At 44.7% G+C, this 24,343-nt stretch overlaps 1 protein-coding gene across 7 annotated transcripts in view; it reads right to left on the reverse strand.

The window, feature by feature from the left end:
- Positions 1-2,220: 2,220 nt before the first annotated feature.
- The window catches only part of sdk1a (sidekick cell adhesion molecule 1a), a 289,638-nt gene continuing 267,515 nt past the window's right edge, over positions 2,221-24,343 (reverse strand). For all 7 annotated transcript variants that reach the window (XM_035398134.1, XM_035398132.1, XM_035398131.1 and 4 more), the window contains 16 exons: positions 24,094-24,295; positions 21,765-21,868; positions 20,960-21,030; positions 19,628-19,760; positions 17,356-17,412; positions 13,438-13,539; positions 12,239-12,354; positions 11,059-11,245; positions 9,586-9,723; positions 8,895-9,056; positions 8,001-8,126; positions 7,171-7,335; positions 4,500-4,637; positions 3,886-4,003; positions 3,025-3,154; positions 2,221-2,515 (listed from right to left, as the gene is read on the reverse strand). In XM_035398134.1, coding sequence (XP_035254025.1) covers positions 2,243-2,515; positions 3,025-3,154; positions 3,886-4,003; positions 4,500-4,637; positions 7,171-7,335; positions 8,001-8,126; positions 8,895-9,056; positions 9,586-9,723; positions 11,059-11,245; positions 12,239-12,354; positions 13,438-13,539; positions 17,356-17,412; positions 19,628-19,760; positions 20,960-21,030; positions 21,765-21,868; positions 24,094-24,295 — 2,222 coding nt within the window. In that variant the 3' untranslated portion in view covers positions 2,221-2,242. The remainder of the gene's footprint in view (positions 2,516-3,024; positions 3,155-3,885; positions 4,004-4,499; positions 4,638-7,170; positions 7,336-8,000; positions 8,127-8,894; positions 9,057-9,585; positions 9,724-11,058; positions 11,246-12,238; positions 12,355-13,437; positions 13,540-17,355; positions 17,413-19,627; positions 19,761-20,959; positions 21,031-21,764; positions 21,869-24,093; positions 24,296-24,343) is intronic.

Raw genomic sequence — 24,343 nt, forward strand, 5'->3', positions numbered from 1 at the left:
GTTGATGAATAAACCTTTAGTTTGATTGAAAAAATGTTTTGCTTTGTGAAAACCTTTTTGTTTTTTAATTACAGACATAGACAGAGAAGACCTTCATAACCTGTAAGCTCGTTTCAGATTATTTTAAATTATATTATCTATTTAGTTGTCTGATGTAACTATCATAAACGCACAAAGACTGCAAAAATGGTCTGCTGGATTCTCCATAGATCTACACCAAAACACTACAGTAAAAATGCAATCTGTACAAAACTGATCCTAAAAAACAGAACGTTTTCTTAACATTAAAAAAAAAAAAATCAGAACAAAAAAATAATGATAATTCACCAGTCACTCCTCTGGTAACAAAAAATGCAATGATTTAAAAATAAACTCTACAGTAACCTTGTGGCTCCTGGGTGCAGACAATGGGCCTCCTTCACTAAATATGCGTACGATCGCATTTGATCGTAAACGGTGTGTAGGAACGTTTCCATGAACATTTCGCGCATTCATCATTTTTTCCCCTTATCTATGTTCATGGCTGTTTCCTTATACACATCACATGAACAGGATCTCAAATAAAAGTTACTAACAGTCGGCAATCATCATCTCATACACCTAGGATATGCACAAAAACAAAGGTCTGCACATGTACTGTATCAGGAATCCCATATTGGTTTTCCTAAGGAACATTTTTAAGAACAAAAGTAAAAATAATTTTAGAAAAATTCTGTGAATGAGGCCCAATGTGTGCAAATGTAGTATAAACAAACAGTTCATACATCAGAAAAAAAGAATCAAATAAAAATGAGCAAACAGACAGGTAGGGATGTCTCACCAGACGTGCGTTCAAGATGATGAACGTTTGTGCCGAACTAAGTTTGCGGCGAACAGTTAATGTTGAACGATCTTAAATGAACATTCCATTTAGTTTCCACCAACGCATTTTTAATATCAAATGAATGCGACTAAACGGAGGTTCAATTCGCACTGGCTTCTGCAATATTACATGATGGTCCTGACATGACAGATATTATATGAGTACACTCTCTATTGTCGTTCAGCGCAACCAATGAAGCGGTCTGAAGAACTGAGCTATATGCTGAGGAAGTCATCCCTCGATATGCTGATTTTACTTTTCGCTCACATTTCAGGATGAAACGGGTAACCTTTGTTATCTCGTTGTCTTTCCTATCAGCAGTCTTTTTTGTTCGCTGCGCGTTAGGTAACGTTAGCTAACATTCGTGGCAAACAGGAAAAATATTAAATGTATTTGAATATGTTTGCGAATTTTAGCTAACGCTCGCCACCTTGAACGCACGTCTGGTAACATGTGAAAGCAGATCAGACCAAAGTATCACAATACCATTTCATAAATGTGGTCTTAGGGTTGATCGTGAGATTGCAGGTTAACTGAGCATAATCTTGTAACCTGAGGCAGTTCAGACTAACATGGTACAGCAGTAGTGGGCACAATATGAAAATGTAAACAAAAGTGGCTTGATGTCAAATTTGATTCCTGTCTGAATCCATCACCACGATCAATCAATCAATCTATGTTTTTTTTTTAGTCTCTTAAATTTTGTAGTCACTGTAGCTTCTAAATACTTGAGCACTTTCGTTGACCTTTGTTTTGAGTTGCGAGTCTTGTGACTAATGCAGTCAGAAGTGACTCAGAGACTTGCATCATCTTTTCTTCCTCTTTTAATGTTGATGTTGACAATGAATACACTATTCTCCTTTAAAGGCAAAAGAACACATTCCACATGAGTTGAATGTTCTGTCCATCAGCGTCTTGAAAATGAGGACCAGGCTGCACCTGGATACCCTGCAAAAGCCGTGAAACCAACACCAGTCTCCGAAGTCAAGGCAGCACACTTTGAAAAATACAGCCATATAATCTGAAGGCAGAAGTGCTGCCTAGAATTAATCTCCATTTCTGGAAAGGATTTTTACAGTCAACTATCTTCTTTTAAGTTGCTGTCGCAGACATACATCTATATTTACAATTTTCCTTCTGACAAAAAATTGGCATTATTGATGAATGGCATGACAGCATAACTGTACATAAGAAAGGACATTTTTTTAACAAGGAATCAACTTTTCTTTTTTTAAATATCCAAGGTCATTATTGAGTGTCAGTGTTTCAAGCTCCTTGTCATCTTCCTGTGGCAATATTGTCGGGTTAGGGCAACCCGGTTGATTCTTCTGTGGGGCCGGGGGGTGGGGTGGGGGGGGGGGGGGGGGGTGGTTACCCGGGTCACACAAAAGAGGAAAAGCCTGTGGCGGGAGTCCGGGAGCCAGGGTCGGGCTGTCCGGTTGGGGTGTAAGCCCCGCCCACGCTGTGGGTGGTGACCACAGTCTGATAGTAGGCGTCAGGCTCCGCCCCGGCGCACTCCTCATAGGCGTAGGCCAGGGTCTGCTTCAGACCCTTGTGCTGCCGTTTCCACGAGCCGTAGTAGGCGGGGTCAGTCATGTAGTGGTTTACAAACGAGTGCTTGGGCCGCTCGTCCTCGCCTTCGCTGTCCGTGTCCTTTTGGGGGGGGGGGAGATTGGAGGGACGGAGAGATTAGAACAGGGCACCCCAAAAGGAGAACACTTTTCATCAAAAAAAAAAAAAAACGAATACTCCTCAGACTCAACTCTACAGTTAGGAATGGAAAGAACTTTTGGCCCTCAATGGCGATTTTTAAGTTTTTCTTTCTCAAGTGCAAGGTTTTGTGTGTTTATTGGCAAAGGGAAGCACTGTAAAACAGATCTCTTTCTTTCTCTTTCTCTCTCTCTCACTCTCTCTCCCTCCCTCCCTCTCTGAATTGGATTTTTCAGAGCACTCGTCCTGTGCTTCCGCCACCACAGTCACATCAGTGGCCGCTTTTGCCAGAAAAACGTTTCGGCGGAGTCGAACGTGCCGAGCAGGCCGGTGCCGGCGAGCGCTCCCCTCTCCCGGCGCGGGTAGCCGGCGTTGGGGCCGGGCGCCTGGTTTTTGGGCCCGCCGCCGTCTCGCCACGCGGGAAAGAGTGTCGGGCGGGGAAAGGCAAATACCTCCAGTTCGGTGACGGCGGCCGGCTTCTCCGTCAGCGACCCGCTGTCGGTCAGCGCCGCGCCGTTGTAGTTGTTGCAGATGTCCTCGTCCGAGTAGCGCAGTCCTCCGGGGCTCGGCCGGGGCGGGGACCTGGGGGGGGGGGGTCAGGAGGAAAGTCGGTCACCCTGTCGCTATTAACGCCCAGCCGCCTGCGTCCTAGCGCCTCCCTGACCCGTAAACTGGCAGCTCCTTATTGGCGCACGTTGTCGTTAGATAAGAGCCCGCAGACCTCAGCGCACTTAGAAGCTCTGAGCTCATGCAGCTGGCTACCGCCCAACTTCCTCTGACCTTGGCTCTCAGCCACACGTGTGACATCAGCTGAAACACCTGTCTGCGGATAAAATGAGTCACACTGCTGCTGATCCAGGAACAGTTTCAGGAGCTGAACTACAGAGGATGTGAAGGATGTGTGCTTTGATAGAGGAGATGGTACCTCAAAGTTGAGCAGTCGTTGTACGCTGGCTAGCTTAAGACCGCGTTTTTTCATTCTCGTTTCAGATAGAGCACAGCACAAGTTAATGTGTAGTTAGTGACAACAATACACCCATCAAGCTGTACAGGTGTACTGTTTGGTGAGTAAGACATATATCATGAATATTTTCTGTTAGATGAAGACAGGTTACGATACTTCAGGTTATTACTTCAGAGCAGTACAGAAAAAACCACCATTAGATGTGTGGTTGGCCAAACATTCTGCAAGTTCAGGTTGCTATGAGAATGCTCATTTCAGGCACAGCTCACTTACAGCCAGGGAAGATGACTGACAACAGGGTTCGTGATAAGCGAGTACGTAGAGTTGCAAAATGGCTGTCACTCCTCACCTGGTCCCATTCTTCTTCAGGAAAGAGCTTTTGACATTCAGCCTACTGTTGAGCTCTAGTGCTGTAAAGCCTCCGTTGTCAAGGGTGACGGACTCTTCTACTGTGGAAACGGCTTTCCCTGCATTGATAACAAAGGTGACTAAGCACATGCTGTAACACTGCCAACAGCCTGAACAGCAAGAACACGCAACACCAACACTGCCACAGCAACCACGACCGCATACACCAAAATACTTATTTACTGGTGTCTATGAATCTTACCCATGACAGGGCAAGCAGCATTGTCTCCTGAAAATCACTGTGAGTGACAAATAGTCGATGACATTTTTTTAGATGAATTAATTCAGATTCCTTGTTTTCCTAAGAAAATGGCGGGCCTTATGATTTAACAAGCCCCGTTTGACTTTTAACTGCCAACCATCAGTCAATCATCAGACTGTTTTTTATTTTTGATTGTGAACATTGTGCTTTTTAATCCTTACACATGAAATCAGATCAGAATGGGAGGGTCAACATAAACTAAAGGTACAAACAGAATATACCCACACTCGCTCACGCACGCACTCAAGCGCGCACACACACACACACACACACACACACACACACACACACACCTGTGGTGTAGCTCTTGTACTTCTTGTTCTGGCCATGCAGAACCAACCCAAAGACCACCAGCAGGACGAGGATCACGCCGCACAGTGCCACGACGACCAGGAACCACCACTCCTCGTAGAACGGCGTCTCCACCTGGGCTGTGTGCGTGCGCGCGGGCGTGCGGGTGGGCGTGCGTTTGGACAAAACAAAACAGCACCAGATTATTACAGGAAAACTGGAAGACATAGACAGTTCTACACCCACAGAGACTGACCCATATTTGAAATACAGTGAGCCAGCCGTCTGTCTGTTGCAGATCCGCTAGCTGTACTGTATGTGTCATTCTTTTGTCTGAGAAAAACTGAAGGATCCATTGGGGGGACACACAGTCTCCTGCCATGAATAGAGCCTTTTGAACAGCAGTTCTCCAAAGGACACAGTGTACAATATGATACAACAAAGTAAAAGATGCACGGAGGTGTTATAATCTAACAGGCATCAAGTAAGTTATATCCCAATAGAGACAACATACAGTGCAATGCAACACAATGCACAGGGGAAATCACAAAATAAACCTTTGGAAAGTGCATGATTATCAAGCACCAGTAACTCAATCAAAAATTGCCCTCAACTCTGACTTACAATTTAATGCAAATCATTTTTTTCTTCACAAACGCAGTTTGGCGAGTTCCACAATTGGTAAAACTAACTCACCGAATTTAGTTAAGGAAAAACATTTATTCGATACAGGGCCAAGACTTTTGGAGGACATCTTTGTGCAGGCACGACATGTCTAAACAAAACCCTTTGCATGAGCTTTTTTTGAAGACTTGAACTGCTCATCCAAGTACTTTATTTATTGCCTGATTTATAGTAAATGTAAACACATAGACTGACCTTCTATTTCTGAACAATAATAAATGAAAGAAATGTATAAATAAATTACATTTACAGCAGGCAGCATGCATTCACAATATCTCTAAGTAACCAGAGTCATCTGGTGAATTGAAAATGTATTCCTCTACAGTTGAGAAATAAATAAAGCGTTCCTTCAGTAAACCAGTGAACAGATATATATATAAACGAAACAAAAGAACTTGCTCTTCTCTCACGCACCAATTATTTCTATGTTTCTATCGTTTGTTTGTATACATGCACTGTAATTAACCTTGAGTCATGAATGCAATCACGGCAATTTAAACCCTTAATACCTAGTAATCTCTCAGAGGACAGTTAAAAACAAAGAAAAATTTGCTTTTACTGACATGTCTAAATAAGACTGTCTGTCCTTATTTTGCGCTGATTTAACAGAAGACTGTAGCACTCTTTGTCCGAAAGATGTCATAGAGATGATCATATCAAGAGATTCAAGGGTCTTCAACCCCATTCGGTAAACCTATGTGAATGCTCACATTTCCACACCCTCAGACTGTGTTGTGTAATACCAATTCCTATGTTGTGGAGTGGCTCTCCCCGATCCAATTCTTTTAACCCTTTGAGGATTAGGTTTTTTGGAATGTTTTTTCAAATTTTAAGTCAGTGCTCTAGAACTCCATTGCTTTTAATTACCAGTAGTGATTGCTATGTCAGCATCATGTTCTAGAGCTAAGCATTAAGTTAAGAACATTCTGGTCACATATTACATCTGAAAGTGTTAAAGAGGAGAACCAGCAGACTGAGACAGCACTTAGAATGACTGAACACACAACTTCCTGGATGACTTGACACTCCAACCACAAGATCACTTGAGTGGGTGAGGTAATAAATTGATCTATAGTGTTTATTGTACTTGGATATTGTTATTTCCAATAAACTCATAAAATAAAAACTGAGATAAAGAGTTACAATTTTAATCAAATAAAGAAAACAGAAAATAAGAATGAGCATAAGAGGTCACAAATGAAATAAATTAAAACCGAGACAATATTAACTGTATAATGAGTATAATGAAGTCTAATGAAGTGTTCTTAAAGAAGAGACATTTTTCAGGACTTCCAAAAAGACATTTGCCAGTTATGTTTGAAAACAATCTGAAATGGATACATTCAGGAAATTGTTTTGTGGATTTGGTGTAGTTTGGTTTGTGGACTGCTACTCAAACAATATACCACAATATCCTCCCCTGCTCACATAAGGCAATTTAAAGCCAATTATTAAGTCAATTTACCTCAATAATTGTCCAGTTATTACAGCATTATTGTGATTATTATTAAGACAATTACCGCAACACCAAGCAACGCTGTGGTTCAGACCTACATTAGGCAAGAGCATAACAATTATTTACACAGCTTATTTCTGTTCTCTTGCCTAATATAGGCAAATTTAATTTATGGAGCTGCTTGGTGCTGAGGTAATGCATTCTGGTGATAAGGAGTCATAGTGTTTATCTCAACGGGGTTATCGACTGAAACTAACCCTGGCTGTAAAGTATTCCGTCACTTTACCGAGGTGCATAATGCACGGTGTCAAAGGTACTCTGGTTAAAGGGTGTGGAACAAGCGTTTCAGGACAATGCTGTTCTGTGCATTTGACTGCCATCGTTCACTGTCAATCGATTGCACGTGAGAATGACACACTGTTGCACATTTTTAGCCTAGCTTCGGAGCCAGAAAGCAGGAAAAAACGAAACACCAATGCCGTGTTTAATTAAGCACATTGAAACACCGCAGGTGGGAGGGAGCCTGCACTTACCCGACATGGCAGCAGAGGGCGCACTAGGCTCGCCGTAGCCATGCGAGTTCACGGCGAGCACCCGGAACTGGTAGCTCACCCCCTGCCTGAGGCGGTCCAGACTGATGGAATGGGACGTGCTGCTGGGAGGCAAGTGCTTCACAAAGGCATCCCACAATCCCTCATCTGTAGACAGGTGGAGAACGTTAAAGCACATGGCATCATGTTCTCGGACATCTGGACATTTTACTGAAATGTCCTTCTTTACAGACATTGTTCCCATGATAATGCAACTACTTTTAAAAATTATTACTAATGAAAAGTGCACAAGGCATTTCAACATGGAGAAACACCAATGCATCAATGTTTTTGTGCTTAAAAGGATGGCGGAGCTTATGTTCCTGAAATCATTTTGTTCGTAATTATTTACTGCCTAGATGCAGCCTTTGTACAGATGGCACTGTAATGCACATATAAGCTTGTGACTTCACCGAGATGACAGTAATAGATTTACAGATAAAACCAGAATTTTTTGGAAGCATGTTTTTCAGGACAGAAGCTTAAATCATTTCAAAGCATCGCCCCCGTCCCTAGTGATTACTGAAGAAAATCCCAGTACAAACGCTGCTTTGATTTCTCCAGAAGAACAAGCAACTTCCCAAAAGTCCAATTTGCACTTGATTTATAATTTCAGATTTTTTGTATCGGTTCATTTAATTTAGCTTGAGGCAAGCCCTGAATAAATTCAGTGTCAGTTTTTAATACAATCAATTCTGCGCCTCAAAGTCTTTAGTAAATTTTAGGCAATTATATTTAGAAAATTTAACGATAGTAGAAATAACTATGTTCACCTGAAGGGCGTGCCTCAATCACATAACCTGTGACAGGCTCTGTCCCTGTATCTCCTGCCGACCAATGAATGGTGACACCAGAGGAAGACTTTGTGATTGACATCTGTTTTGGGGAACCAGGAGACCCTGGAGGAAGAAAGAAGTGCTAAAGTTGGACAGGGTAGTGAAAAGGACAAATCATGACATTTTGATTTACATTTTGGACTTGAAATGGTTTAGTGCCACAATAGGGATTTGGTCTGCATTGGTACAGTGAACATACCTGTGGCATGTTCACTGTACCACGTAATAGAGTGGACAAGACAGGCCAAAACCATTTTAAGGTTTGCTGACTATCTCTGGAAATGTTGCAAGTGTCAACTGCCACTTCCTTTGACAGGTCAGCTATGGTAAAGCTACAAATTATTATTCAACAAAAACAATGAGTTTCAGTACACTGCAAAGGTACCTGAAATGCATGCTAGAGTATTTAAAGACTAATTCTCAAAGACACAAAAATAAAGCTAAGCTGTCTGTCACCATTAACATAATAATGTAAAAGCTGCATTATAAAAAAAACTGCAAAAATACAGGGCTCCTTTGCCAAACTGTCTACTGTTGCATTCTGGTGAGTTTCCAAAGAAGCAACATCTGTGCCACTGATATAAAATGGCTTCCACTGCACAGCTCTCTCCTCAAAGGAGGATGAAATCGACGCAAGTTTTCCAAGTTCGCTCCCTCACCCACCCATGCTCCCGTAAGCTATCGACTGCCGATCGATCATCTCCCACGACTCCCCGCCGCTGCCACCCCCCCGCATGCGGCACGACAACCCACAGGCGCAAGCGGGGTGCGAACGAAGCTTTCTCCCAAGAGGGCCCCCCCCCCCCAATCTGTTCGCCCCGTGCCCCTCACCTTCCACTGGTCCCGCGGTAATGTTGGCCTCCAGCTCGGGGCCGAAGCTGATGGTCTTGGCCTGCACGCGGAAGCAGTACGTCACGCCCTGGGTCAAGTCTCGCACCTTCAGCCAGCGCTGTCGGTTGCCCCTGACATCCACGGTCACCACCTTGGTTACACCTGGAGACAGACAAATACACCACAGTCCCTGAAGAGGATGTTCTTTCAGCAGCTTGACCTGGCCAACGCAGGTTCAAATAACTACAGGAAATACACATAAATGACAACGTCATCAAAATATTGGCCTTTGCAGAAACACAGGGCTAAAGCCTTGCTAACATCAAAAGGAACATTGTTCCTGTATATTTCCTATATGCCTCATTTACAGAAAAGTACATTGGCCATTTGTCTAGAGTCATCCAGTGTACGCAGGTGATAACCACAACAAAACTGGAAAATAAATAAATACTGTAATGGCAGCTTTTTGGATAAACACTGGGCAAATGGTAGTTCAAATAGCTTTAGAGGGAGAAAAAGGGGAGCATGCAAATTACAGTCTGAAACCAGGCACTAAAAAAAATCTGTGGATTTATTAAATTGCCTTTATGCATATTGTGGGACCTGCCATGTTTAAGCCTCAGGTCATTCCGGGCTGACAGTCTATAGACTCTCTACCCCAGCTACAAATGGAGAAGGTCAAACCACTCACCGTGGATTGGAGCGGTTGGCTCGTACACCACTCTGTACCCCTCCAGCACACCATTGGGGGCTAGAGGCACGCCCCAGGACACGTTGAGCGTGGTGCTGGAGACCTCCGAGAAGGTGATGAAGCTAGGAATGCTGGGAGCTTAAAGAGACAATGCACATTACCTCAATGCACATTACCTCAGGTTAGTAAAATAGCAGAAAAACATTACCAGCTCTACAACAAAATTAAAGACATTTGCATTTTTTACAGCTATTTTTCCTATCACCCTCAATATGGAATTCCCAGTTGCAACTGGAGACCTGCCTCGCCTGTCAATTTGGAAGTATGCACACCCGCATGGGCACCCCAGAATCATGTCGTCATAGACAACCCTTCAGATGAGCTGTTCTGCAACAGGCGTCCATCACAGAGGACAAGTGACTGGCAAAGGTAGTTCGCAAGTGCTCGACAGACCAGAAGGAGGTGCTACTGAGGAATATCCTGACTCCAGGGATCAATCATAGTCAGGTGATCACAACAAATTTGACAGGCTTTGCTGCAAACCCTGCCCCCGCAAAGATAAAACTCACACAGGCATGCGTGACACATTCCCAGCACTGTCCCGGATCTGAACAGACCCACGTATGTGCAAAAGTTCCACAGTGAGTCTGTCACGTGGCGGGTGCTGATCTGCCGGATGCGTCTAGAAAAACATCCCTGGCCTTGATTTGTATGTTGCAAGACATCCGGAAGTTTGCGAAAGAGAAGACGGGGGGTGCAGAGGAACGCCGGAGTTATCTGTTTGCTTTGTAACCGCAGTCCGCCTCAGCTTCCGCCCACGCACCCCCTTTTGTCTGGTATTTATTAACAAACCACAAAGAGACAGCTAAACTGACACCGATGTCTTTGTTTGTATTTATATCTGCCTTTTTGAAGTCTCTTGTGGGTAAATCGCTTTCTCAAAGGAATGCGCCCTTAGGCCCTTCAGATCCGTACAGAAACCACACATCAAAAGCCGCCGCTTTTTGTTTCCGAGAAACTGGGTCACATGGTTAAAAAGAGGCGGATGTGAGCCGGAACCTGCCCAATTTATTTTCGCCTGACATGAATCACCGCCAACTGAAAGTACACCTCAGGCATGGCCCAGAGAGCCCACTCCATGCAGCTCGCAGGTCTGTCTGAGAAAAAAGGCCAAATGCTTGACTCTGTGCTCCAGTAGGGGGCATTGTATTGGTGTGGCATATGCCAAATATTGCACAGAAAGGCCCTATTTCCTACACTATAGGACAATGGTGTTTACGTCATGGCCCAAACTTGGTTATCATTTAATGACCACTGTGGAAAGCAATGTGAATTTTACAGGACTTTTGTGCTGGATCTCCTGATCCTATGCCATCCAGTGTTCTGAGATGGCTGAACAGGAAGGGGGCCCTATTGGGATAGGGGTTGCCAGATTAGACACGATTCAGCTGGCGAAGGCGGGGTGGTGCTCACCTGCCTGAAGGGTGCGGCCCATCCGGGGCTCGCTGAGGGGCCCGTCGCCGGCGGCGTTGAAAGCCGACAGCTTCACCAGGTAGGTGGTGTAGCTGGTGAGGTTCTTCAGCCTCACGGCCGTCTCGGGGAGGAACAGAACTTTCACCTTTTCCGTTTCGTTCTGACTGCCCTGCTCCCAGTAATGGATCTATTTCAAGATTAAAAGTGAGCAATCAGAGATCCCAATGAAACCTCCCAGCCAAAATGGAGTTCCGAAAAAAGATACATATCTATACTGCATTACCCTCACTCCTGAATTCAGAGCATGCCACTGTCATTAGTAAGCTCTCACTAGAGGCTTTCAGCCAGGAGATGTTGAAGAGCTCGTCCCTCATATACTCAATAATGATGCTCCTGAGCTCTGAAGTGACACGTTTTACACTAATATACAGTTTCCATTGTAATTACAGTGTCAACATTTATATTATAGAGCATTTAACTTAACTTGAAACTGTAATAGCAATTTTGCTTTGACAAACTACTGAGCAACATCAATGCCTGGTTTTCTCAGCACAGCCGAGAGAAAAACAAGTCTGCAGGATAAAATACCTTTGATTAAATCTCAGAAGTGTAATTTAAACTTGGTTACGGCAAGCAATCAATACAATGCTCTGAACACTGGAATCACTGAAATGTGATGCAAGAAAACTGAACAAAATTTTTTATTGAACAAAAAAAAGAGAACTTCACCAAACAAGATAACTTTTTTGAACCAGAACACATGTAACAACCTTAGTAAGATAACTAAACCTCAGGTGGACATCATTAGACCTTTCAACAAGACCCAGACCAGTCACACCTAAACTTGTACGACTGACACAACTGTTCTCAGACTTCAGAGGCATAATTGTCTTAACCTAAGATTTAAACCGGGGTGTGACTAAGAAATAAAAAGGTGTAAATGGAGAGGGAAAAAAATACAGACGGGAGAAACATTTGACATTTAACTTTCACAGAGAGGGTGCTGCTGTCAAAACAGCTATTAGCGGTGAAACAGAATTAGGCCTGGGCTCCCTAAGCCTCGCTGGAAGGGGTACAGCCTGAAGTGAGATGTCGGAGCGCGATTCCTAAAGAGGAGGAAAGCGTGCCGGGGGCCACTCTTCTCCCCGCGCTGGGGAAGCCAGCGGCCCGGGCGCCTCACCTTGTAGCCCTGGATGTTGCCGTTCTGAGTTTCCACGGGCGGAGCCTCCCACAGCACCTCCAGCTGCGTGGCCGACAGCGTGTTCACCTGGATGCTCTGAGGGGCCACCGACGGAGCTGCCGGGACAGAGACAACCGGTACAGATACACTGCATCCTCAATCAAACAGACACAAGCAGTGTGTTAACCAAACAATCAGAGACAACCAATACAAATACACCAAACTACCAAGAGGCATGTAGGCTGTGCACACCCAGCTAAGTTCTACAGCTGACGTAATACTTCTATAGCACCTGGGCCCAAATTTAGTGTCTAAGTGTCTCAGAACAGGAGCACTGATCTGGGATCAGTTTAGCCTTTTAGCTCATAATGGACAAAGCTATGACATAGACCAGTGAGTGAGGCACTTTACGACTGTGGGACCGTGAAGATTATGATAATGGTTTACTTTGCACTTCTTGCTAATGTAAGAGCTGCTCACATGCTGAGAAGAGTAAAATGTATAATATATATAGCAGTATGAGTCGAAGGAGGCTACTCCATTGGTGACAGTTGGTGACCTGTCGCAATGAGCCAACGCCAACCACCAGGGGGCACCCCGAGCAGGTTTAGGCTCCCCCATGACAGCTGAACAAGAGGCCCAGGAAGAGAGATTCTCCGCCTTACTCTACTCTTCTCGCTCTGCAGCACTTCCAGCTGTTCTATATTAATTCAATTAATTGGCAGCTGTGAGCTCAGCAGGAGCGTGTCTCCACAGTGGCTCTCACAAGTGCTGATGGAAAGTGAAGACCAGAGGGCGTAAAAGTACTCCCCCCAACCATCGAAAATAGACTTCACCCACCACCAAGTATGGTACGCAAAATGTCCGCTCCATGTCAACCTGGGGCACTCACCGGGTTGGCTGCGTCCCCCCCCCCTCACCCTCACCCCCTCACCTTCTCCTTAGAGTGATATCAGAACTCCGGGCCTTCTCTCTAATGGCAACATTAATAACTTCAGCCCTGCTGTCTCGCCAGCTGTGCCGGTTCATTATAAGAGATGTGTGTTTACGGCTTCATTAAATCCCCCAATTTCAGGGGAGTGGCGCGCGTTTAACAACCGCTACATAAACAACCCCCGTAGCATTCGCTCGTGCGCCGCCGAGACGCGAGGCCACCCCTATCGCCGAGCTCCCGTCTCCCGCATCCTCCAGATCCCTACCCGCTTCGCCGACGAACACCTCCACGGGCGTGCTGGGCGGGCTCTCGCCGATGATGTTGTAGGCCGTTATCACGATTTCGTAGCGCCTGTACTTGCTAAGCTCTGAAAGGGAAAGAAGATGGCAGAAACAGATGCATGTAATTACCTCTGACACGTGTACTCCGAAGACCGGAACAGCAGAACACAAACAGGCTGCAAGGTAGGGCAATGTAATCGTGTTGCTTTTAATACCCTAATCAATATCGCCAAACTGCCTCTCTCTTTAGCAGTGCATTATGGTATTTTTCTTACGGGCTTAAATGCAAAATGTTACTTTATTCACGCAAAATGGAGGTCACGCTACAGAGCAATATGCGGAAACCTTTTATCTTTTATGTGTTATTTTTGTGAATGCTATATTATGACAGGTTTACCATTAATTAAAAATGCATTGGTTGAAAAGCACTTAGGCAGTTTAATGGGCGCATGCAGCTCCATCAAATCCTTCAGATTAATGTAGCACCTTATCTCTGCAAAGACCTCTTTGCTCACCTCAATGAGACATGCGGACTGGAAGTAAGAGGATTGTGGGGGGAAAAAAAAAAGTTTTCATTGAATGATTGACACTCATGGTTGTGATTGATTGGTCAGGCCACTATTTAAAACACACACCTTTTCATGCTGTTTTGGCAACACATTTTCAAGCATGCTAAATTCACATCAATGTGCTCTGTGTAAAAATAAACCGTTGCCAAGATGACTTTTATACCTCCTGGTGCTGCAATAAAAAATGAGTAAATAAATTAATTTTGCTTCATGGGTTTCCTTTGATTGTATTTATGTATAAAAATCACCAGAATAAGGTTAGCTTTGCTTGTGATTGTTACAAATATAGCTTCATGTTTTAATCGACCACAACTTACAGACACAAGACATGGTTTGCACATGGATTCCACTGCGAGTGCAGTTTTTTGCTTCCAGCAAGCTATTTTGTTAACAGCAGACCTGTACTTGGACCCACGCAAATGGGATTGCTGATTTGGAGATGTACAATATTATATACATATGAACACCACACAGATCATCTGGTTACATACTTTTTCCCCCTATTGTAGTAGCTGCCATTGTTTTTTAAACTATCTTTATCTAGACGAATGTACACTCTGAGATTTCGACTTCTTTAAATTTATAGAAAAAATGACTTGAGAAGGTCCTACTCCAGCATAATACAGAAACAAATATTATTAAGTCATATATCCGCATACTAGCTATTCCCATTCCAAGGTCATTGACTTTAATGCTACATAGAAATGAGGCGAGCAACTTGTATTTGGTGTAAAAAGAAAGTATATTAGTATGAGGTGCCACAAAGCTTGAAAGAGTGTCTGGCATCAGAAGGCAGAACAAAGGCTTTTGAATGAAGCAGCTTGTGATCTAGTGTGTGTGTTCGCTGAAGTGATCTTCAGGAAGCTGAGGTACTGTGGCTGTTTTAAACAGGTGTGTGCTGCAGTGCACCTACCGTATGCGTGACATCTGATACAAAATGAACTCTTAATCATAATTAAACTAATCAGAATACCCACACGTACCTGTTGAGTTATTAATTTGTGTAGAACATAGCAACCCAATAACATCTGAATGGTTAACTCTATCGTTAGATGTTGAAACAGGTTTTTTAAATTATTTTTTTACTGGGAACAATGTTAGCTTCCCACTTAGCTATTTCAAGAAAGTTATAATAAACATGCCAGCTGCCAAAAATATAAAAAGAAAAATTGGCAAAGAACTACATTATTTAATAACTTTGTTCCTAAAATGCATGAATTGAGTAAGATATTTCTGTATTCATAAAAGTATTTTTAAACCTCTTTCTTTGATTGGTTTCTTTCAGTTGTGAGGACAGTGAAACAGGTAAACAGGTTCATTCACCCCTGTCACCTGTTGGGGACCACAATTTTCAAGCCACACCTTTTCCCATTTCTTGGATTTTTCAGTGTTAAAGAGCTCTAAAGTTTGTTTGATTGAATGGGAAACTTGTGCCCTAAATGTGTACTGATTGCTTTCTGAAATGACATCTTTAAACCAAATAGGTGTTTAGTTACAAATAATTGCATGAGATACTGCTGCTGGTTTTCAGTATCCTGCCCCCAAGGGTACTGAAAATGACCCTCAACGGCACTGCGACGCAGTAACAACAATCTACCACTAGAGGCCGAGGCTGAGTCACAGGGATGACGATCTGCAAACGCTAACTGTCCGTTTTTGGTGCTGACAACCCTTTTGAAAGCTGCATTAAGACAGCAATCAATAATGAGGGGGCTAAAGGGAACAGAGCTTTGTGGCAGATAATCAGGGTCAGAGTTTCCTCCTTCTCCAGTCCACTGTGCGCTGACTAAGAAAGATGCAGTATTACACAGCTGCCCAAAGGAAGATAACACCGGGAAAGCCAAGATGAACAAACTGGCCATGTTAGGGTAATTGCTTGCCACTTCAATGTGATCGCATCACTGATCCTTGTTCTTTTCTAAAGGCTGTAGATCCAGGGAGGTTTTCTTTTCTTTTTTCTTTTTTTTTTGCTGTAAAGAATCTCGCAAAATGTAGGCACCAACAGGCACTCCGGAAAGAAGCTGGGAAACTCGTACAAATATGTACACTGAGAAATTAATTATTATATCATGGCTTTCTGCTTCATCCCTTAAGCCCTGATTCAACTGAATCACAATATGCTTTCTCCTTAAATTCACATAATGAACTCACACAAATATTACTTCTTATTCCTGCTCCTCCCCCTTACGGAACTGGCATTTATGCCATGCTGTCATGGCAACGACGTGCCAACCACGGTCACACGGGGAGAGCAGGGTGGCACAGCCCCACTCAGGCCTGTGACTGGCTTATCTGTGAGTCGCTGACTGCTTGGCAGGTTAAAGCCACAGTGTGTTCTGCAGTCGGGCCAGAACTGACTGCAGGAGTGCTTCCTGACTGCCACTGGTAATGAATATATACCTGGGAAGTTTTTAGCTGGCACTGACACAGCAAAACCTGACCAACTTAAACCTAGCAGAACAAAGCCCACTGTGTCTTACAGCCATTATTCACAGTCATAGTCGACCAATGGCACAGCCCAGACTCTAACTAATACTGTGTAGGGAATACAGGGCCCACTAACCACCACTTTACTACTCTGATGCTAATTTTGTTAGCAGAACTGTAAAACGACTTACTGTACAAACATAGTGACAAATCTGTCAATAAAAAAATCTAGCTAACACTAAATCATTCACTTTTAAGGAACAAAGCACATTACGCTTAGACTGAACTCGCCCCTTAACCTCATTAACTGCTGTTAGAGTGTCTGCCGGGACAGGCTTGCCCTTTGTGTTGTGTTTTGTGATAAATGGCATTCGGAATTGGAGTCCTCAGCCATTACTGCATGAGAGAGAGAGAGAGAGAAATAATATTATTAAATTATAATAAAGTATAATGAATTGTAATTTGCTGTTTTATTAATGTTGTTCTTAAGTTCATGTATTTGCATGTACTTGTTAGGTGTTTTTTTAAATTATAATTGATGACATTACACTGTACGTTATGTACATAGTATTGTGTTTTGTAAAGCTTTGGCAATGTATACTGGAGCGAGTTCTGCCAATAAAGCATTTTTTGAACTGAGAGAGAGAGAGAGAGAGAGAGAGAGAGAGAATAAACTTCACAGGTTCTAAAGTACAAAGACACCAGGATGCAGCCCCCTGACAATCTAGAGGCAACATTCTCAGACCAAATAGAGAGGTAGAGAGATAAGAGGACGTGCCTGATCATGTTGAACAGGGACGGTCTCTGGGATTAAGTTAAATGCCTTTGCCAGAGGGGGGCATGGACACTTTGCTCAATCTTCAGAGAAGACAGCATTAAACAGGTTGTTAATTGAATGAAACTTACGTGTTAGCTCGAATTCTGTTGATGAAGCCCCGCTCACCGTCTTGAAAGAGCTTTTCGCTGTTCGAGACAAACAAGGGAGGACCTGTTATGACTCCTGAACTTGAACCAAACTGTCCTGAACAAAGAAAGCTGGAGACTTATAGCAGTCTGCGATAGAGGTTTAGTTCTGAATCTGACGAGCTTCAAACAGTGATGGAAAACATGAAATGATCAGTTCAATGTGCAGAGCTCAATTCAATACAAGAAAGCACACAATCAAAAACAGAATCTTAATAATGACGATAATAATAAAGAAAAATTAAAAAATTTATATGTTATTACTATTATTATTATCATTATTATTTACACAAATCTTGTCAGGAAAAGTGCTCAAAGCCCTACATGTTCCATTTAAACAGTTCAAATAAAAAATATTACTGCTTTTGTAGGCCTACAGCAAAACAACCTCACCGCCTCGCTCAGTCTAATCTCCAGTGACGCTGTCAAGTGCTAAGTTTCCATTAGCACTTCAAAGTCGCATAAAATAAACCTTGCAACACACCCTTGCCAATATACAATGACACGGGGTCTATTAGGAAATTGCGTGGGCGGCTTTGTGATGTTTAAGTGATGCTGGCGTGGGAGGAAACGCACAAAGCGCGATCTGTGCTTGTTTTCACGCTGACTTTACCAATGGCTCCGCAGCGGCGTCAAAAAAGACAAAGCGAGCGCTATCGCCTCCCATCGCACAATGTACACGCCCAGCAGGGATTAGGCTCCGAAAGAAAAAAAAAAAAGGGAGGAGGATGTTTCACTCCCCGTCCGCGCCATTGGCTAAAGATTGAATGCGCCTTCTCGCTCGCTCGCTCGCTCTCTCGCTCGCTCCGGGCGTGAGCATTAAACAGCGTAGACGCCGTGTCCAATTTGTCACGGCGGATTCGATGCCTGGCTCGTCGTTGCGGGCTCGGCGCTCGGCACGTTCGCTCGCTGGAGTCCCGAGCGCTAAGTCACCGCCTGCGCCGCGCGTCGGCTCGGCGTTTAACGAGCTCGCCTCACCCGCACCGTTTACCAGAAAATTATCCGCCGAAGACAGAACGCGGGTGAAAACGCTCCGGAAAAAAAACCGCTCCGATAAGCCTAAGCCTAATTACCCAGGGCTTGACCTACTGCAACAGGACTCAACGTAGCGACGCGCTCTCTTCCGTTTCAGGGGCTGCTGGCGCTACTCTTTTGGGCAAATATCATATATTTTCCAGACTAATCTGGCTCCTCCACCCCTTTCCCCCCCCCCCCCCCACCCCCCCCGGCAATATCGCTTAAGGTTGCTGGGGAAGAAAGCCAGCATGTAGAAATATTTAATATAGAGGATAGTCCTGAGCTTTATAAACCCGGCAGAGCAGGCGAGGAGAGAGAGCGAGAAACGGAAAAGCCATACAGTTTCTGAGCCCTTCAGTCAATTTCTTTTGCGCACATAAAAGTATGAGAGAGCACAAAAGTGAAAGAAGCCGCATCATGAAGCCGGCCCGGCTTTACGATAAAAGTCAGGGCGGCTATATGGGGCGTATAAACAGAGATAGCGAATGCGAATACTGTGATCCGGTATTTATCAATGCTGCTTTACAGCCTGGTAAAAATGGAACAGAACTGCTTTGCATTCTGGGCCGATACAAATATTCCTGTCTGCTGTAAGAAAAGGTGAGGTTCTGATGTTGGAAACTGAGTTTTTTCGCTGCTGTTCAGAAAGTTTCTTGCGCATCCAGACAGTCTCAAACAGAAAGGGGCGCGGTTATCCGCAAAGCTTGCGGAAAACTGGTCTCTTGGGATTTGCGGTGTACTAACTGAACTATTGCCTAAGGTTCAGAGGGCTCCCATTTGAAGTCTCTGCCCTTGAGGCTGGGGAAGAGAAACACGTAGTCGCCATTATGGCTCCTGCATCCGAGGTTTCTCCGTCTATTACCAGCTTCCTGTTGGCCAGTATACCCGTCTGACTGTTTGGTATGTTCCAGGGGCCTAGCCTGGTGGCAGTCTCTTGAGCTCTTTGATCTGTTAATAAGATGGTAGAGGCCTGCCTGTATGTGGGCGTGTGTGTGTGCCAGTGTGTGACAGTGAGAGAGAGCTCCAAGACAGGGTGGCGCTGTGCATTGATGTGAGATACCTGGAGAGCCCTCTCTTACTGTGGTCTCGGATACCTGGCACCATGTCAAACGTAATTAAGACAGGTATCAGGAGCTAAGCCAAGGCAAATCCATCGTAGCTGGAAGCCGTGCTGGGCGAACGGCGGGCCCTTCCCTACCCGTCACGTGGGCTCGTGCGGAGGAGGTGTTGGCGGCTGTCCTCGACTCCGGTGGGGCGCTGTCGTACTGGAGCTCGCGGTAGAACAGCCGGTATCCCAGCAGAACCCCGTTCACGCTGTCGTCTCTGGGTGCCTGGGAAAGGAGAAATTAAAGGTCAGGGAGGTTTGTCAATCACTTTGTAATTAAATAGTATCGATCAAACGGCGCTCAAAAAAAGGAAGAAAAAAAACATAATATTACTCTGCAACCACTCCAAGACTATGCTGTTTTACACAAGGTCTGGAATATTAGCCTGGTGCAGATAGATAATTATTTGTGCAGATGGATAAAAGATGAGACCTTAAATATGCGGAGAACCGTGTCTGTAGGCAAGCAGAAAAAAGCTCAATTTGAAAGTAATTAACTTGTTGAGGCGCTAAGCACTGTTTAGATGGCTGTAACATTTTGGAAAGATGGACTAGAGCGTGCGGGTCAGTGGATAAAGGTCCCAGCTGCTAATTAATGTCCCTTCCCAGAGCAAACTCCTACATGGACCGTGCATTAATTAAAGAAGGCTGTCCACTTCTCAGCGCTAAGTGACTGCATATCATTGATTTCAAAATGGAGCTGGGAGATGTCAACAAATATAGCAGTAAAAACAGGGAATAGCAAAGGCTGTGGCTTAATTCTTTGTATGTGTGTGTTCATGTGCCTAATGACAAAGGCTAAGCCATAACCAGAGCAGCCTTTAACGATTCCACAGCCAAAAAATTTTAGTAAAATAAATGAGCAAGGAGGAAAAAAGGAGCATGTGGACACTGGCTGTTGGCTGGCACCTGCAGGCTAAAAGGCTAATGCTAAAGCATGGTGGCAGGCCCTGTAGTCTGGAAGTGAGGCCTGTGAGTGGCTGGTGGTCCCACAGGGCAGCATGTGATCGGCTGCAGCAAGAGAGAGGGTTTCCATCAGCTGGTACTCCAGTACTCCTCACCTCCTTCATGAACACCTCACGTATAACGTGCGAGGCATTTGTAAAGGGATGGCTGTGCTCATGCACATTAATAGACACCTAGAGTGGCTATATGAGTAATAAACTCCAGGAAAAGTGTCGATAGCACTGAACATTCATAAATCGCCCTTGTTGGGGGCCACCATCTTAGTAAGTACTTGCCGTACCCAATTAAAACACTCCCCCTGGTTTCACCCTTATTAGCTTTCCCCCTGGAAACCTTAAATTAATTTCAAGTAATGTGCTATTTATGCATGTGTAAAGAGAATGACATGTTTATGAAATTAATTATATCGTCCTAAAAAAACAGACCCAAGGACCCTTTAAAGATGAGTGGGGATATTACCTGCCACCGGACCAGGACTGAAGTGGTTGTGGACGGCTTCACGGTCAGAATGACGGGAGGTTCATCGGGAACTGTTAGCAAAGCACACAGCATTGTGAATTGAAGGGTCTCAGGTTGACAAGTGACCACTGTCATGCCCCCACAAACAGTGTCACCAAATGAGAAAACCTCTCAAAATCAAAAGTGTAATTTCACACACCTGGTGCTTAGCTTATTTGGCATTTGGAACATATAGCAGCAAAGTGTACACAGGCACACATATACTGTGCTGGCTTTGTCACAAAGCGAACCGCAAAGCCCGAAAAGCTTAACGACAAACTTCTGAGGTTTTAGACCACAACCACATTCACTTCAAACCTATGTAAATGATTCAGCACACAGTGACTGCCATACTAATGAGACAACCATGTTTCCATGCTCTGCTTTGAAGCAGTAATATGTTGCAGTTGTAGTAACCATTTTAACCATTCAAACTCATATCAATCAGATGCCAGTATCTGTACCTTTCTATTAATAAGATTTTTCAATTGAACTACTACTTTAATATTATATCTAAAATAAAACCTACTCAATTTGTGTGAGCACCATTCAAAAGAATTTTATGAAAGGACACTGAGATTTCATTTTAATGAGGCTCTACAAAGACAGACAATACGGCTTTTGATTATTCATTAAATGACTTTAGGGACCTTGACCACAGAGTGGAGAGTGCGAAATGAGGCAGGAGGCACTGTGCAGCACCTCTTTGCTGTCACACGAATCAACGTGGAACCTTCCAGAAAACCAGGACTCAGACTCTGCTCACCGTCTTGTAAAGTAGTGACCGGTCCCGTCTCATTGCTGTAGGCGCTGTCTCCGATGTCATTGGTCGCCAGCATCCTCAGCTTGTACGACGTGAAGGGTTTCAGTCTGCGGGGGTGCACAACGTACAGGCCATTACAGACTCTCCCGGAGGCGACCCCGGGTGTGAAGGTCACCTACTTTTCAGCGCCACAAAAACCGAGCCTCTTCCCACAATGCCCTCTGACAGGAGATGTCGCCTTAATTGGGCCGCGAGGCAATGGCGGAAGGAATGCGATAAATAATGAATGAGCGACCGCATAACCAATACAAAACACAAACAAACAAAAAAACAGAAACAATTTCACCGTTGAGTTTGCTCCGTTGCACTCTGAACACAAATAATATGTGCGCTACAGAAAACATTTAAATGGAGGCGATTACGGCAAAGGCATGGAACTATAAAGAGATGATAGAAATTCAATGCAACCTCCCCCCAAAACCAGACAAAGAAGCAATTTTGGCGGAAGAGATGACGCGCTACAATCAATGAGTCAAAACAAATCTGAGGTAAAAAAAAAAAAATTTCACAACAAAACTTCTGAAACATCACCTTTCAATTACCATGCACATTGTTGCTCTGTTACTTATCCGGTTTTTACTTTGCGTGTCTTTTTATTATTTTAAGTGCTACGGAATAAGCAACCCAAGAATGTACAGAGCCCACACCGCATAAACGTTAAAATCCACATGCATTTGACAACCACAGACTTCACAAAACAGGGACAAGCTCATGTTCCGAATCACTGAGTCTCAAAGGGCACATGGGAAAGCTGAAAAAGAGGTACACGATTGAATTAATACACCTAATTGGAGCTTGATAGAGAAAAAAAGTGAATCGGTTTTTGGGAAAGAACCCTGGAGTAGACACTGAGGTGCACGCGGAGCAAATGGAAAGTTAATGGCAAGAGAAGATGAGACAAAATGATAAATTCTCAGGACATCCATCCAAACACTGCTGGGATTTCCCCCCCGAACAGAAGCCAGGGTGGCGCACATACGCGCCAACCCGCCGCCATCCGCCCCAATGACACACTGACCGCTCGGAAAAACAGGCGAATGAAAACGCGCGGAATGAAGAGGAAGGCGATGGTAATGAAGATAGAGCAGCCCCGAGAACGCATATAAAGTGCCAATTTACCCGGGGACGGGTAGTAATCACCGTGGCCGCTGAAGTGGAATTCAAATTCGGGGCTTCGGCACCAACTGTTTGCGAGATTATTTCCCGGCTTCCAAATCATCCGGGGCTTAATAAATCACGGCTGAAGAAAAGCCATCTCAGCTGTTAATAATGACCCCAGCCTGAGAACTGGTACCGTGCAGCAATTGAGAGACCAACTGGCATGAGAGTGATTATGAAACGAGGATTAAAATAAAAACGGCCAAGGGATGTATCAGGAAGGAGAGTGTGTCGTAGTAAGGTCACTTGTGTTTCGGGGAGGGGAGGGGAGGAAGAGGGGGGGCTGTAAGCCGGTGGGGATGAACTCTTGCCACCTCAGCTTTGAGTGGGATGTGGGGAGGGCGCACCGTGGAGCTGAAAGCGGATCCTCCTCCCATCCGCTGTCCCTGACTCACCCGCTCAAGTGGCTTTTCAGTTTGGCCCTTTCACAGCCTCTCTCGGTTTGAGCAACCTAGATGCGGCTGCCATCGATGCGTGCGGGCGGTACGGCGGAGAGGTCTCAGTCCCTCTTTGGCACCAGCCCAGGAACATTGCTAGGCACTTATGCAAGAACAGACCGAAATGGCCTCTAGTTCAATCATGGAACTAGAACTAGAGTTCCAGGATTGAGCACCACCACTATAAATGACTACTGCTTCCACCATTACTACTACAGAGGATATTTCCTGAGGTACTTCAGGCTATGAGACGTAATCAAGCCTACAAGGGCAGAACATCAGAACCTGTTGGTCACATGTCTCGTTCCCTTACACCTACTGTGGGCCCATCGACTACTGGCAAAGTCTAAAGTTTTGCTGTGTATCCACCTGCAGTCAATATGCAGAGGTATAGCTACCCTACCTGTGATCAAAAATAGTAAAATGGGGATAGGAACTCCACCAATCACAGAGTATGTTAGTCATAAGAAACAGAGCAATACAGATTTGTCTGTACTTTCTGCCGATACTTGCTATACTATATCCAGGCAGTACAGCCAGAAGGTGTCCACCAATTACCAAAGACGTTGGTATATTTGTTATAACTAATGTACAATGTGATTGGTTGCAGGTGAGGTCATGGCTGCGTGTGCGCTATCGTTCGGCCACGTCAGAGGGACGGCAGGCGGCGCACTCACCTCTCCACCTCCCAGGAGGTGCTGTTGGGCCGGATGGCGGAGGAGTGGGTGCGCCAGTCTCCGTCGGGCAGCTCGCGGGTCTGCAGGGTGAAGTAGCGCACGGGCGAGGAGCCGTCCCCTCCCGGGACCCAGCGCAGGAGCAGCCGGCGGGAGCGCACCTCCTCCTGGGACACGCTCAGCTCCTTCGGGGGCTGAGGACGCTCTGAGGAGGGGGCAGAGAGGCCTTCAAACAATGCCCACCAAACCACAC

This window comes from Anguilla anguilla, chromosome 17 (assembly GCF_013347855.1).
Source record: "Anguilla anguilla isolate fAngAng1 chromosome 17, fAngAng1.pri, whole genome shotgun sequence".
Taxonomy (NCBI): Eukaryota; Metazoa; Chordata; class Actinopteri; order Anguilliformes; family Anguillidae; genus Anguilla; species Anguilla anguilla.